At 41.2% G+C, this 16,226-nt stretch overlaps 1 protein-coding gene and 1 pseudogene across 2 annotated transcripts in view; one reads left to right on the forward strand and one right to left on the reverse strand.

Moving 5' to 3' along the window:
* Positions 1-16,226, reverse strand: part of HMGXB3 (HMG-box containing 3) — a 54,211-nt gene that overhangs the window by 29,000 nt on the left and 8,985 nt on the right. Inside the window, exons 4-6 of one of the 2 annotated variants that reach the window (XM_032250240.1) lie at positions 15,147-15,644; positions 13,418-13,516; positions 4,995-5,126 (exon numbers count right to left, since the gene is read on the reverse strand). In XM_032250240.1, the coding sequence (XP_032106131.1) occupies positions 4,995-5,126; positions 13,418-13,516; positions 15,147-15,644 (729 nt within the window). The remainder of the gene's footprint in view (positions 1-4,994; positions 5,127-13,417; positions 13,517-15,146; positions 15,645-16,226) is intronic. The other variant, XM_032250241.1, reaches the window with a different exon arrangement.
* LOC116531469 lies at positions 9,881-10,892 on the forward strand (annotated as a pseudogene).

Consider the following 16,226-nt stretch of genomic DNA (forward strand, 5'->3'; position numbering starts at 1 on the left):
CAGCTATTTTAGCTAGACCTGGTTTAAAAAAGTCCTTGCTGTCTTAGCTTTTATCCAATTAGCGCTACAGTGGAAATAACACATACACTTTTTAAAAATGTTTTTAAATAGTGGTTGTCTCTAGAATAGGTTTCAGAAAGGCTTTGTGCCCATTATGTGTATCATGAAGGGCACTGTAAATTAGGAAACATAAAGTTGGGGTTCTACCTAGTTTAGCTCCACTCCTGATTAGTTATGTGGTCTAAGGCAAGCTCCAACTGAATCCTCATTTCCCCTTACGAAATAGCAGAGGGTTGGGCTCTCAGTGATTGTCAACAGGAGCCAGACAGCATTTTGGGTGACCTAATTCTTTAGTGTATAGAACCTCCCTACACATTACAGGAAGTTTAGTGTCTGCCGATGTCATTAAATTTCAATATGATTTATCTTCCTGTTGCGGACTACCCAAAAACCCCTCAACATTTACAAAGCTACCTGCACATTGCACTTCCCCTAGTTCAGAACCAGTAACAGCCAGGGATCGTGGCTCAGGCCTGTGATCCCAAGACTTTGGGAAACTGAGGCAAGAGGATCACCTGAGCCCAGGAGTTCAAGACCAGTGTGGGAAACATGGTAAGACCACAGCTCTATTAAAAAAAAAAAAAAAAAAAAAAATTAGCCAGGCATGGTGACATGCAGCCTGTGTTCCTATGTTCCCATTTACTCGAGAAGCTGAGGTAGCAGGATTACTTGAGCCCAGGAAGCTGAGGCTGCAGCAAGCTACATTCATGCCTTGATGACAGAGCAAGACCCTGTCCTGTCTGAAGATAAAAAAAAAAAAAAAAAAAAAAAAGAACAAGTAACAGATGACCCCTAAGAGCTCTTCAGTAAAGCATTCTCAGATTCTAACACATAGTAAGTTAACATGGAGAGTTAATTATAGAGTAAGTTAACATGGAGAAAAATTCCAAGTCAAGTGCACAGAGCTTATATACTGCAGGAGAAGAAAAATTTAGCAGGAAAAATTTAGCAGAAATAACAGGAGACCAAACTCATCTCTTGAGATAAAATCTTTGAGCAAACACTGCCTACTAAGTAGGCTATTTTAAACAAAAATCACTGTAGAAAGATTGGGTAATTTAAGCAATCTGAGCAAAACAACTCTACCTGGTGATCTCACATTTTCATTAACTCAGCCTACTCATTTCAGATGTTACTTTCAAAATTTAAGGTAAACACAACAGGCTGAGGGAGAGATCTCAATCACTGCCATCAGAGAGTCTTAAGAATGAAGCCTTGAGCCAAACAGCCTTATATGCTATCTTTTGTTTTATCCAACTTTTTGGGAACTATGCCACTTACTTCTTGGGCTAATTTTAGCCAGTATGAACTCTAGAACAATACAACAAAAGGTGAGTCATTTCCTGACTGGCACAAACACACTTGGAGCTTTTAGAAACAAATTACACTTGCTGCCTCAAAAATCAGAATTCAAGAAATCTTATTAATAGATCAGGGGTGTCCAATTTTGGCTTCCCTGGGCCACACTGGGAGAACTGTCTTGAGTCACACATAAAATACACTAATGATAGCTGATGAGCTTAAAAAAACAAAAATAATCTCACCAAAAAAAATCTCACGTTTTGCTCTTTGAGGAAGACATGGTTGTAGGTGGCACAGAGCTGTGGTCCGCCCGCTCCTGCTCCTGACCCCGACTCACCGCAGTTAGCTCTTGACGAGGAACAAGTCGGACAGGAAGCCCGCTGCAGCCAAGGCTTTTAAAGACACTGGGAAAACACCCATGGAGCTGCAGGTGGCAATTCACCAAATTCAAATTGCTCTAATGAGCTGCAACATAAAATCCCTGGAGAAGATGTGTGCTGACTTGATCAGAGGAGTAAAGGAAAAGAATCTCAGTGAAAGGACCCGTTTGAATGCCTACCAAGACTTTGAGAATCACTACAAGAAAAACTCCTTGTGGTGAAGGTTCCTAAGACATGGGAATTTCCACATAAGAATCCATAAGCAACTAACTGACTGGCACAGTCCTTCTGAGATTGTTAAACAGATTACTTCCATCAGTATTGAGCCAGGAGTTGAAGTCACCATTGCAGATGTTTAAGTCAACTATTTTAATACAATGATTACCAGTTGTTCTAAAACAAAAAATCTCAATGTTTTAAGATAGTTTATGAATTTGTGTTGGGCTGCATTCAAAGCCATTCTGGGCCGCGGGTTGGACAAGCTTGTCTTACATTCTGCAGCTAAACAGCATACCAATGCCCGAGAAATGTGGTTTAGTGGAAAAGGCAATGGGATAATTAGCTGTGTGAATTTAGTAAGTTGCTTTTTTAAAATCTATTTTTCCTCAGCTGGAAACTCAAAAGAGCTGAAGTAGCTGATAATCAAAGTCAATTTTATCTCTAAAATTCTAAGTGCATTGACAGTAAAACGTTACCTATCTTCCTTCTCTCAATGTTTCTATTAGCTTTAGAAATCACTGTATCTACTCTTTACATGGTAATTCTTGCAAAACACATTGGTAAATTTTGACTTAGCAAGTCAAGATGGGGGGAAGGTAGCTCAGAAAAAAATTGTTTTCATGCCATGACCTTGATCTTAGTAAGAGAACCATGGCTCTAAAGTTTTTCAGGCTGGGCACTGTGGTTTACACATGTAATCCCAGCACTTTGGAAGGCCAAGGCAGGTGGATCACTTGAGGTCAGGAGATTGAGACCAGCCTGGCCAACATGGTGAAACCCCATTTCTACCAAAAATGCAAAAAAAAAAAAAACCTAGCCAGGTATGGTGGCACGTCCCTGTAATCCCAGCTACTCAACAGGCTGAGGCATGAGAATCACTTGAACCTGGGAGGTGGAGGTTGCAGTGAGCTGAGATCGTGCCACTATACTCCAGCCTGGGCAATAAGAGCAAGACTCTGTCTTTAAAAAATAAAGATTTCAGTTAAAGCCAGGTTATAGTACCAGCTACTTGGGAAGCTGAGGCAAGAGGATCACTTGAGATCAAGAGTTCGAAATGGGCCTACGCAACACAGCAAGAGACTCTGTCTCAAAACAAAACAAAACAAAAAACGTTATTTCAATCAAAGCAGAAAAAAACCACACATACAAGAAATGAAAAAGCAAGCCACACATAAAAGAAATGAAAAAGCAAGCCACACATACAAGAAATGAAAAAGCCAAAGTAAAAATAGCCTGAAGGAGGGACAAACCAAAATGATCACTGACAGCCTTCCATGCACAAGCACAGGAAATACAGTCCTATGAAAGAGCTGCTTTGCATTAGTCAAGAAAGGCCAAGAAAAATTCTGACTACTATCCAGCTCAATCTTCCTACTGCAGCCATTCCCCATTTTGGGGGAATACAGTAGGAATACACTGATGGCTTCACAGAGACACATCAAGGAAGATGGCACAAGAGCCTTGACAAAGCCTCTTGTGAAACATTAGCACTAAGTTCTTTCTGACCCTAGAAGTGACAACATAAAGAGTGATAGTAGGGCTAATAATTACATTAATATCTATCATGATGACAGCAGGACATTCACTGAGGATTTAATATGTACCAGAAACTGTGCCATTCAATCTATATGGATAATCTTACTTGAACCTGCTAACATCCCTAATGAAGTAGGTACTAACCTCGATTTACAGACAAGACAAAACTTAAATCCAGGAACAGATACAGAATGTCTTGACCAAGATGACATAGTTAAAAGCCTTGGGAAGCAGGGGTCTGAACTGAGTAGCTAACTCCAGAACTGTGTTCTTAATTTATATCCTGTTCTGTCTCCTGGAATTGGTGCTAGCCTGAACTTGGTCAGAAGCCAAAACACTCATCCAGAGGACAAAAGTCACCACCCCAGTATTTCTCAAAGAGATGTGAAAACTGCCCCAGATTTAAGGTATGCTGCTATCCAAGGTTTTTCTACACTTAAGTTTGGACCATGTTGAATTAAACATATGATAATTACAAACCTAACGTAAGCAATTTTCACTAAAATAAGGCCTCTCTTTCCTTTTCTACCGACCCAAATTCTATTAATTCTTCAAGACTCTCTTTCTTCTATAAAACCTTTCATCTGTCCCAGTCCTTATAAATGCCTCTCCTCTCTGAATTAGGTGAGAATTTACTGCCTATTCCATCCATTTTAGCCCTTAAAATGTATAGTTTCATATAAAATATGTGGCAACTATGTATTGTCTTGTCTAGTTTGCACCAAGCACAGACACAGGTGACAATGTGTTAAACAGAACTTCAGAAGGGCACAGCTGTGATGCTCATTTATTTATTGAGCATCTTCTACGGGCAAAGACTGTGGGGGATACCAAGGTCATTAAGGAACTCACAACGTGACATGAACAGAAACACTGTTAACTGTTGATGAGTGTCAAAAGTGTTGAAGACATATAGATATAGACATCTAGATTTAGATGGGGGGGATGACAGAAATAAGTAAATAAACATGGTGTAGTAGTTCATGGAAATTATTGAACACGTAATATTTTTGAAGAATATTTAAAGGTATGATATGTTAAATTTTAAAAAGCAAAATATTACAGTATTAGATGTATCCATGAAAAAATAAAGAAAAAACAAGAAAACAGTGGCTCACAGTGCTGTAATCTCAGCACTTTGGGAGGCCGATACAGGAGACTGAGGTCAGAGCAACAGAGCAAGACCCCATCTCTACCTGAAAAAAAAAAAAAGGAGAGGGGGAATGGAGAAAAAAACAGATACAGAACTTATTCACAGAAAAAAAGACTGGAAAGAAATACACCAAAATGCTAATAATGGCTTTTCTTTGGATGGTATATGAGCTTGGATAACATTTTATTCTATTTTGCTTTTGTATTTTTTAAACAAACTATATTCAATGTAAATAATTTACTTGTATAGTCAGAAAATAAAAACAAATGTTAACTTTTTAAAAATCACCTCTTCCTAACAGAAAGCCTACTCTGTGAGGCTTCCAAAGCGCCAATGGACCTTACCTTTGGGATCCACTTCCCTCCTAGGAAGTTACCACAGGTAGGGCACTTAGGTGGCTTGTGCCTGGTGACATATGTAAAGGAACAGCCTGGGCTGGTGCATGTCCCATGGCCCCGGCGGGTGTATGTAGTGGTCTGTAAATAAAGAGTATATCAGAATCAATAGAACAATCCAATCTCTCTCAGATGTTTATTACCACAATAACCACAGCAACACCAGGAGGTCACGAGCTTGTGGAAGGATAACCAATTGATAATTATACCATAAAAGGTCAGTGTTGGAAAGCTCCTACAACACAACAAATTCACTTTTTAGAAATGGAGAAACTAAGTTCAAACAGCGCAAGACAACTGCCCAACATTACACAGTTAGGTCCGTAAGAATGAAGAAAGTGACAGTTGCTATGCATTGAGCGAGGCACCACACAGTGCTGAACACTTTATCAACACTTCATTTAATACCTGCCGCAATTGTATTAAGTATGTATTATTACTACTGAGGTTCAGAGTTGTTAAATGCTTTGCCTCAAATCATCAATCAGAGCTAGACCTAGAACCCAGATTTCTTGATTCTTGGCCCAACATTCCTTCTATGCATCCAGCTGTACCCTCTGGCTCTAAATACTTCAAAGAATTTGCTTCATCTTCCTTCTTCAGAGAACCAAGGACCTGGGATTCAGAATAAAAATAGATCCATGGTCACTGAAAAAATCAGGGCAAATCAGGAGTATAAGCCAGGCCCTACCCTTTGATACTCAATAGAATGTAGTTATTTGCATATAAATATATACAGCCACTGGCTCTTACCATCTCCACTGATCTCCCTTTGAGCAAAATGTATTACAATGGTTTATTACATTTCAGCTACAAATAGAAACTACCCATTCATTAGTCATGCTCCACTTCTAGATTAAGGCTGGGGAAAAAAAAATTCTGTCAGATTTGTTCTGTCACATAAGAACATTTACTCAGCTATTATTCCCAGCTTCCCTAGCCCAGCCGAAAAGCAGAAAGCTCCCTTGGGGAAACAACAAACTACCACTAGCTACCTCTGCAAGGAAGCCTAAAGGGAAGGCAATTATGATAGCAGTCCTAAGTCAGGATGAGTGTGAAGTGGTGTGGCACCAAAGAGAGAAAGGCCAGGCTTTGGACTACAATTTGGCCACTAACACAGTGAATGAACTGGCAGTAAGGCACCTTAACTCTTGGGCCCTGAGTTTCTTCCTCTGTAAAATAACCTGTTCTTCCTATTTTATAGGCGTGTCTTGCTGAGAAAGTGAGATAAGGAATGAGGAAACATTCACTTAGATTCCACAGGCTTGTGAGAGACTATTACTACTGCAATATAAAACATCTCTGATCCTTTCTCAGGTTGTGGCCGCTGTATAATTCTCATTCTGAACACCTCCTGAAAGCAGAGTAAACATTTAAGATAGGTTAGTTTTATAAGTAAATTACCATGAACTTGGACATACTCCTAACAGTAGGCTAGAGAAATGATTTTAGGAAAAAATTGCTAATGTTCAAGGATGATGTTTCAGTTCTAAGTATTAATCATAAAACACTTTTTTAGAAGAGCTTGGCTGACATTTATTAGAGCATAAAAGAACAGTCATTTCCATGAGAATAAAAACTCAGGAAAAATAAGCAGTTTCTCCATGAGTCAAAGCGGCAGGACGTTCCAATTTTAAAATATTGCAGCTTTCTTATCTACAACATATCATTTATCTGCAGCAGAGATTTTTGAAGATAAAATAAACTGATGATAAAAACATGTACTTTAAAAAAAAAAAAATGTACTTTAACCCTAAAGAAACTATTAAAATAACCAAAACAAAGTCAATAGCTAATAAGCCAATAAAAGAAAGTAAATAGATCCATAAAAAATAATTACATCAGAAGGCAGAACAAAACAGATGGGACAAATAGTAAGACAGATCTAAACATAACCATATCAATAATCATATTAAATATAAATGGCTTAAACAACCTCTTTTAAAGACAGACTGTCAGAGGGTCTTGCTTGTATATCCAAATTATATGGTATCTACACAAAGCAGAACAAAACAGAGACTTTAAATACGAAGACACAAATTAGTTAAAAGCAAAAGGATGCAAAAATATATTTCTTAACAACTTTTAAAAGCTGGACATTACATAAAGTGATTTCAGAGCAAAGATTACTAAAGATAAAGGTCATTTCATAATAACAAAAGGGTCAATTTATCAAGAGGGCACAACAATCCTATATGTTTACATACTTCATAAAAGTCAAAACACGTGACAAAAAATTAAGAGAACTGTAAGAAACAGACAAATCTACAATGATAGTTAGATGTTGCCTCTTTTGGGGGCGGGGGAGCAGAGTCTCACTCTGTTGCCCAAGCTGTAGTGACGCAATCATAGGTCACTGTATCCTCCAACTTCTGGCCCAAGCAATCCTCCCTCCTCAGCCCCATGTAGCTGGGACTACAGGTGTGTACCACTACATCTGGCAATTTTTTTTTTTTTTTTTGTAGAGACAGGGTCTCCCTGCATTGTCCAGGCTGGTCTTGAACTCCTGGGTTTAAGTAATCCTTCTGCATCAGTTTCTCAAAGTGCTGGGATTACAGGCACACACTACCATTCCCAGCAAGATGCCTTCTTTTATAATTGATAGAACAAGTAGACAAAATCAGTAAGGATATAAAGGGTTGAACATTATCAATCAACTTGACCTAATTAGATATATATAGAATATTCCACCCAATAGCAAACTACACATTCTCTTCAAGTGCACATAACATTTATCAAGACAGACCACATTCTGGGCCATTAGACAAGCCTCAATAAATTTAAAGGGATTCAGATTATATAAATCAGAAAGGTCAGGCCACAGTGGAATTAAATTATAAATCAATAATAGAGAGATATCTGGAAAATTCCCAAATATTTGGAAAGCAAATAATGCACTTCTGGCCAGGCGCAGTGGCTCACGTCTGTAATCCCAGCACTTCAGGAGACCGAGGTGGGCAGACCACCTGAGGTCGGAGTTCGAGACCAGCCTGACCAACAAGGAGAAACCCCGTCTCTACTAAAAATACAAAATTAGCTGGGGGTGGTGGTGCATGCCTGTAATCCCAGCTACTAAGAAGGCTGAGGCAGGAGAATAGCTTGAACCCAGGAGGCGGCGGTTGCATTGAGCTGAGATCGCACCATTGCACTCCAGCCTGGGCAACAAGAGTGAAACTCTGCCTCCAAAATAATAATACACTTCTAAATATCTCATAGGTCAAAGAAGTAAATTAGAAAGTATTTGAATTGAACAAAAATGAAAACACACCATATCGGAATTTGTGGAATGACACTAAAGCAGTGCTTAGAGGGAAAATTATAGCAGTAAGCACCTACATTAGAAAAGAAAGAAAGGGCTGGACATAGTGGCCCACGCCTGTAATTAAAATACTTTCAGAAACCAAGGCAGGAGGGCTGCTTGAGCCCTGGAGTTCAAGATCAGCCTGGGCAACACAGGGAGACCCCCGTCACTACAAATAATTTAAAACAACTAGCTGGGCGCGGTGGTGTCCACCTGTGGTCCTAGCTATCTGGGAGGCTGGGGCAGGTGGGTCGAGGCTGGGAGGTCAAGGATGCAGTAAGCCATGATCATGCCACTGCACTCCAGTGTGGGCAATGGAGCGAGACCTTATCTACCAAAAAAAAAAAAAAAAAAAAGTAGAAAAAACAAGAAAAAGGTTTTGAATCAATGACATCAGCTCCTACTTTAAGAAATGAGAAAAAGAACAAGTGAGAACTATCAGGGTAGAAATCAGTGAAATTAAAAAATGGAGAAAAATCAGTAAGAAAAGAAAAACTCAAATTATCTGTATCAGGAACAAGAGAAGTGAAATCACTACAGACTCTATAGATATTAAAAGGGTAAAAGTTCCTCAAAAATTTAAACAGAAATTACCGTGAGATCCAACAGTTTTACTCCCAAAAGTAGGAGAATTCAAACTAGTACTTGTACACCAAAATCTAAAGCAGCATTATTCACGATGGGCAAAAGCTGGAAACACCTCAATGTCCATCATTAGATGAAGGGATAAAAGATTTATCCCATCAGTAGATGAAGGGATAAAAGAAAGGTGGTATATACACACAGTGAAATAGTATTCAGCCACAAAGTACAATTCTGATACACGCTACAAGATGAATCAATCTTGCAAACAGGATGTTAAGTGAAAACGACACACAAAAGGTTATTTGTATGATTCCATTTAAATGAGGTACACAGAATATACAAATTCAGAGAGTCAGAAGGTAGAACAGAGGTCACCTGGAGTGGGAGGGGAGAAGAACGCAGAGTTACTGTTTAATGGGCACAAAGTTTCTGTTTGGAAAAATTGAAAAGTTCTAGAAACAGTATTTGTGATGATTGTACAACACTGCGAATGTACTTAATATCACTGAATTGTACACTTGGGGAGGGCCCACCCTGGCCATCAGGGAGGATGTGAGCTCACTCCTGCCTCCATGTTCTGGGAGTCACTTGGAAGCATCCACCCACCAAGGACGTGGCCTGCTCACAGCCAATGGGCCTGCTGGGGGGGTCTGCAGCCTGCCAGGCCCCAGGCCTCTACTGGCACTACACACTGTAGGTGCCTCCCTAATGGGCATAGAATGAAGACAGGCAACTGCTTGTAGCCACCGTGCCGCCCAGGCCCACACAAGTTGTGCCGCAGAGCACTACTGACCAGGCCATGTGAGTAGGCGCACGTGTTCCGGCCTCTGCACTATGCCGCTCCTGGCATCCCGACATTCGGCCAGGAGGCGGTGGCAGGGGAGCAGCAGAGACAGGGCACTGAGCATCACAGGGGAGCAGGCCCAGCCAGCAGGCAGCAGCCTTCGCCATGAACCCCAGGGGCCTGTTCCAGGACTTCAATCCCAGTAAGTTCCTCATCTACGCCAGCATCATCCAGTGGAGCTACTGGGCTGTCTTCACCCACATATGGCTGTGGAAGCTCCTGGTCATCATGGGCTCCTCGCTAGGCACAGGTGTTTGAACTCACAACCCTTACTACTGCCCCAAGGGGAAGGCCTGAGTGGAGTTAAAAGCCATGCTGATGGCTGTGGGTATCCAGCTGCTGCTGCTCATGTTTGAAGTTCTGGTCTACAATACAGTGAAGAGGGGTACCCACTCCTGGCTGCTGGTCTTCATGCTTCTCTTCATGCTTGGCCTTCATGTCCCCATGTCCATGGCCACCTGCGTCTGGGGCTTCCGACACAATAGGTCACTGTAGCTGGAGATCCTGGGCTCAGTCAACATGGTGGAGTTCATCTTCATCACCCTAAGGCTGTACAGGATTATTCACTGGCCATGGCTGGTGGTAGTCGTTCCCCTGTGGATCCTCACGTCATTCCTTTGCCTGGGTGTCCTCTATTACATTGTCTGGTCCCTCCTGTTCCTGCAGTCCCTGGACGTGATTGCCGAGCAGTGAAGAACACCCGTGACCATGGCTATCAGCTGGATAATGACTGTGCCCCTGCTCACTTTTGAGGTCCTGCTGGTTCACTGATTGGATGACCACAATACATTCTCCTACATCTCCATGTTTGTCCCACTTTGGCTTTTGTTACTAACTTTAATGGCCACAACATTTAGGGAAAAAGGGGCAAATCATTGGTGGTTTAATATTCACAGAGACTTCTGTCAGTTTCTGCTTGAAATTTTCCCACTTTTAAGAGAATATGGGAACATTCCATATCTCCATCAGGAAGACAGTGAAGGTGCTGATGAAACATCGGTTCCAGAAGCTCTGAAAATTGTTCCAGTGTTTGGGAAGAAGGCCAGGTAGTTATAACCCAGAACCCTGGGAAATACATTCCCCCACCTCCCAAGTTAATATTGATATGCCAGATTAAACATCTAGAGAGAGCCCATACACAGACTCCACCTTGCCTTTGCTTCTCATTCATTCATCCCAAACTTGGAAATGCAAACAGACTCCAAACACTGTCATTTCATGCCCTGTTTGAGACTGATGCTTCACCAGTATGCATCATAAATAGAGGCTGTTTGAGTATGTGGCTGTGTGTGCTATACGTTACAGCCAACTAATATTCTAAGTGTGTGCCTGGGTAAGAAAACTTGCTTTCCAGGTTTGTGCTTTAGATGTAGCTGGGAGCAATAAGTTGAATTGTTTTAGTAGGTCCTCAAAAGAAATAACTATATACTGGTTTTCTTTAAAGTGCTACTGTACCTATCAAAAGTACTGTTTAAAAAGTATTTTTATAAACTGCTAGTACAAAACTGTATTTTAGATTGTGCCTGTTATGACATAACAGCAAATGTAAAGAATTCTCTTTGTTTATAAACTTCATTGTTTCTAAACAAATTGCATAGTGTCTACTGCGGATATCTTTAAAAGATTGTATAAAACAATATGTGCCTGGTGGGAATCTTACCAAAGCGATAGACATGAACACAGGGACTGCAAATCCCATGGGTGTTAATATTTAGGTGTTAGTAACTGAGGTCTGTGCTGTATGAAGGTCTCTGGTAGTACCCGTTAGTAGAGGGAGAAGCCACTGCCCTTGGGAACTTGTGACATGCTCAGTGTAGTACCAGGCCATAAAGTGACACTGTTGTTTAGCACCCTGAATTTTTCTACACAGGTAGTAACTGTCCAGAAAAAAAAAAAAAAAAAAAAAGCAACAAGTGGTTTGCCCATTTCTAAGAATCTCAGAATATTAGTTGGTGGTAATATAAAGCAATACTTGTCATTGGAAAGCTGGAGACAGTGGCCTTAACCAGAAGTGGCCAACAGAATCAAGTAGTATTTTAAGGTCCAAACTTTTTCATCTGTCAGCAATAGGAAAACAACAGTTCAAATTATCTTTGCAGATAAGTATAGTGTTTATCACAAGGTAATAAGGGAATGTTATGAACAACTTTACGTCAATAAATTTGACAGCCTAAATGAAATGGACAAATTCCTTGGAAGCCAAAATGCCAAATGCTCATTCCAAAAAAGACAATCTGAATAGTCCTATATGTATTTTTTAAATTGGGCTTCCAGTTAAAAATCTTCTCACAAAGAAAAGTCCAGGCCCAGATGACTTCACTGGTAATACTACCATTTAAGGAAAATAAGTGGAGAAAATACTTCTCAAGTCATTTTAAGAGTCAAGCATTACCCTGATACAAAAAAACAGAGACTGTAGAATAAAATTCTGAACCAAATTCTGAGCAAAATTTTAGCAAATCAAATCCAGGAATCTATAAGAGGGATAATACATCACTGTCAAATGGGGTTCATCCCAGGAATATAAGGGTGATTTACAGTTTGAATAACAGTGAAGTTTACTACGTAAGCCAACTTCTGGAAAATTCTTATAATGCTTTCAATAGACACAGAAGAAAAAGCATTTGACAAAATCCAAGATCCATTCCTGATAAAAACCCTCAGAAAATTAGGAATAGAGGGAACTACCTAAACATGATAAAGGGCATGTAGGAAAAACCTATAGAAAAAATATACTTAATGATAAAGGACTGAATCCTTTCCTCTTTACATGAGTAACAAGACAAAGATGTCTGCTCTTACCACTTCTATTCGGCATTGTACCACAAGTCTTAGACAATATAACGAGGCAAGAAAGAGACAGAATTCAAATCAGAAAGGAGATATAAAACTGATATTACTTGTAGACAGCATGATTAACAATGTAGAAAACCCAATAGTATCTATAAAAGTTACCAGAATAAGTTTAGCAAAGTTGCAGAATACAGGCCCAATATACAAAGCAACCAATTACGTTACAATGTACTAGCTGTAGGCAATCAGAGATTGAAAATTCTCTTTAAAAATGTCCTTTATAATAGTGTGAGAAAAAGAGAAATAGTTAGGGATAAATCTCAGCCCCAATGCTGCAGTGAGTGAGGAGAAAAATATCAACTGCATGCGAATCAAGAAACTTGAATCCAGTCTGACTTGTTTTGCAACCTAGCAGCCTTGAACAAGTCCTTTCTCTTCTTTGGGCCCTTTTCTTAATCTGTACGATCACAGTATTGAATTAGATCAGTGGCTGCTCATTTTCCTAAAGCATGTACGCTTCTGAAAATTTTTAAAAAGTCAAGGAACCTATCCCAGGAAAAAAGTTTGTATAAAAGTTGAGGTGAGCTCATGGATCCCACGGAGATCTATCCACAACGCCCTCACCCACATTATGAACACATGGACCACATAATCCCTGAAACCTTTGCCAGTCCTCACATCCTGAGGTTCTAAGAAATCTCCTTGGACCACATAATTCCTGAAACCTTTGCCAGTCCTCACATCTTGAGGTTCTAAGAAATCTACTTGGTCCTACAACTGGTAGCTCAGAAAGGAAAAAAATGCTTATGACACCCTAATTACCATCAGTCCCCCACATACAGTACTGACCAGTTTGATGGAGGTGGGGTTCTCCACAACCGAGTAGGCAGGCAGAGGCAACATGATGAACTGTGTGGCTGGTGCAGAGGAGCTACTCTCACTGGAATCCTATGGGCAATGAAGAGAAGGACAGTTTCACTGAAACACAGTAAAGAACACCCAGGCCACTTGACACTGGATACCTGGATCAAGTTTAATAACAGACAATGTACTCATCCCAATGTGCTTGTTAAAAGGAATGAATCTATGATTATCTCAGAAAGTTTAATTAACAACAAAGAGAAAACTATTACCACAGGAAATGTGCTATCTTTATTTTACAGATGAGAAAATTGAGGTTCTAAGAGATTTAGGACTTCTAAGCTCACATATGCAGTTAGCAAGAGAGCCCAATTCTAACCCTTTCAAGTGTTCTTAGCCGCCTATTTACCTGCCTTAAACAGGCTAGTGGCGGTCAGGTGTGGTGGCTCATGCCTATAATCCCAACACTTTAGGAGGCCAAGGCAGGCAGCTCACCTCAGGTCAGGAGTTAGAGACCGACCTGGCCAATGTGATGAAACACCATCTCTACTAAAAATACTACAAAAATTAGCTGGGCGTGGTGGCACACACTTGTAATCCCAGCTATTCAGGAGGCTGAGACAGGAGAACTGCTTGAACCCAGGAGGCAGAGGTTGCAGTGAGCCGAGATCGTGCCACTGCACTACAGCCTAGATGACAAGAGCGAAACTCCGTCTCAAAAAAAAAAAAAACAAAAAAAAAACAAAAAACGGGCTAGTGGCATGTTTCATGATCATAAACAGCACTGAGGCAACAAGAAAGAAGGATTTAGATCTGGGACAGATTGTAAGGGTACTTGCTCTCTTCTGCCCAGACCATAAGGACTACAGCAAGCTGGTCCTCTTAGCCTGAACAAAAAGACTCTCGTCTCTGAGAATGCTATCCTCTCCAAGGTTATAAAGGGCAGGTTATATATTATACTACGGCACAGTAGCAGTTTCTCTCCACTTCTAGGGGATGAGGTTGTTGAGATCACTGAAGTGCTGCTTTCCCCTCAACTGAGAATGACACTTAGGCCACTGTAGAAACTTGCCTCCTCTTTCTCAGATATGAGTCCCATCAACCTGGCCTTGATGATGACTTCTTTCTTCCTACCCCATTTGTACCTAGGAAGACCTGGATTTCGGTCTTGGGTGAAAATTCTTGTACACAGTTCAGGGTGCCATTGTTTGCTGAAATAGTCTTCAGGGAGCCAGTGTGGTGGCACAAGCCTATAACACTGGCTACTTGGGAGGCTGAGGCAGGAAGACTACTTAAGCCCAGGAATGCAAGACAAGCCTGGGCAACAGAGTGAGATTCCATTTCAAAAAACGGAAAACGGTCTTCAGAAAACATAAAATCCTGACTGATACTAATAGCCTGACAGATCCTAGCTTTGACTCATGGATAATTCAAATACCACTTGCAGCTTTCTTGCTAATGTAGCTTACATACCATCTCATGTGAGGAAAATTCTGGCTAAGCTGGGCAAAAACGAGTTGGTAAGAGTGCCTGAGAAACTGTAAACAACTCTGGAGTGAGCCCAGGGGCAAGAAACATTCAAGAGAACTGTAGTATCAGTAGAAGTGCCACACCAGCACTCTTGATTACCACTGCTCTAGAATCATACTGCACGGTGCTAGCTGCCCTTTAAGTAACTCTAGACAAAGCCAAAGACGTCAGTACCAAAGCCACTTACCCTCATGACCGTTACCACTGATACACTCTCCCCAACCTGGGGGTGCGACACAGCCAGGCTTCCAGTGGGGAGGTCTGGTGAGCCATTCACCAAGGTCTCTTCAATTACCAGGCTTGTCTGGTAAGGCTGGTGGCACTCCCCTACTTCCAGGGAAGCCTCCTCTAGGAGCACATCTTGGTTGAGGATCTCTGAGGTGGCAATCTCCTGTATAGCACCTGACTGGGTAAGGGCTCCCACCTCCTCAGCCAGGGCCTCCACAGCCAGGCAATGCTCTGCCACGCCTGCATGGCCAGGCACTGTCTCCGGGGCAGTGTTGGACACAAGAGGAGGTCCTTTCGGGGACATCTGGTTCCGAGTCACACACAGCTCTAGCTGAGGGCAGCTTCGGTCCTCCTGCAGGCTGCTCTTGGGGATGATGATGTAATCTGAGCGTGGGAGGATCTTGCGGAAACCTGGGATGTCCGGAACCACAGCAGTCAGTGCAGAGAGCTTAGAGTTCTGAGGATGAGGAAGCCAGGAAGGGGGAGACAAGCAGAGATAAATGGACTAAGACCACATGGAGCGCTTTTTTTTTCTCTGCAAAAGAGATTGGAAAAGCTACTCTCTTGACCTAATTCAGATAGGGTCAGCCCCTGTCAACAGCAGTCATCTTCATCTGAATCACACTTTAGCCAGTATAGCTTGTTCACTCAATCACACAGCAAACAGCATGGATTGAACTCTGGAAAGGGCGCTGGTCTTGCCATATGAAACTGAGCTGGAACCTGAGGTCTGGCATAGCCTTGAGCAAATCCTTTCCCTTACTGAAGCCTCAGCTGCTCCATCTGTAAAACAAGGGAGCTGAATCTGGCAGTTTATGAGTTCCTTTTGAGCTTTGATACTTTAGGATTCCCAAGTACCATAAGATTCAAACACCAGAATACATAATGTTCAATAAAAACACAAAAAGCATAAAATACACGTTAACAGGCTAAGTTGAAACTTAAGGCAGCAAGTAAGGATTCCAACCTCACTGGTTTTCCCCAGACTTACAAAGAAGAGGATGAATAGATAAAAAAGCTAAGGGGCTTCATGAGAAGC

This window comes from Sapajus apella, unplaced genomic scaffold (genome assembly GCF_009761245.1).
Source record: "Sapajus apella isolate SASKATOON/1434 unplaced genomic scaffold, GSC_monkey_1.0 scaffold71, whole genome shotgun sequence".
NCBI lineage: Eukaryota > Metazoa > Chordata > Mammalia > Primates > Cebidae > Sapajus > Sapajus apella.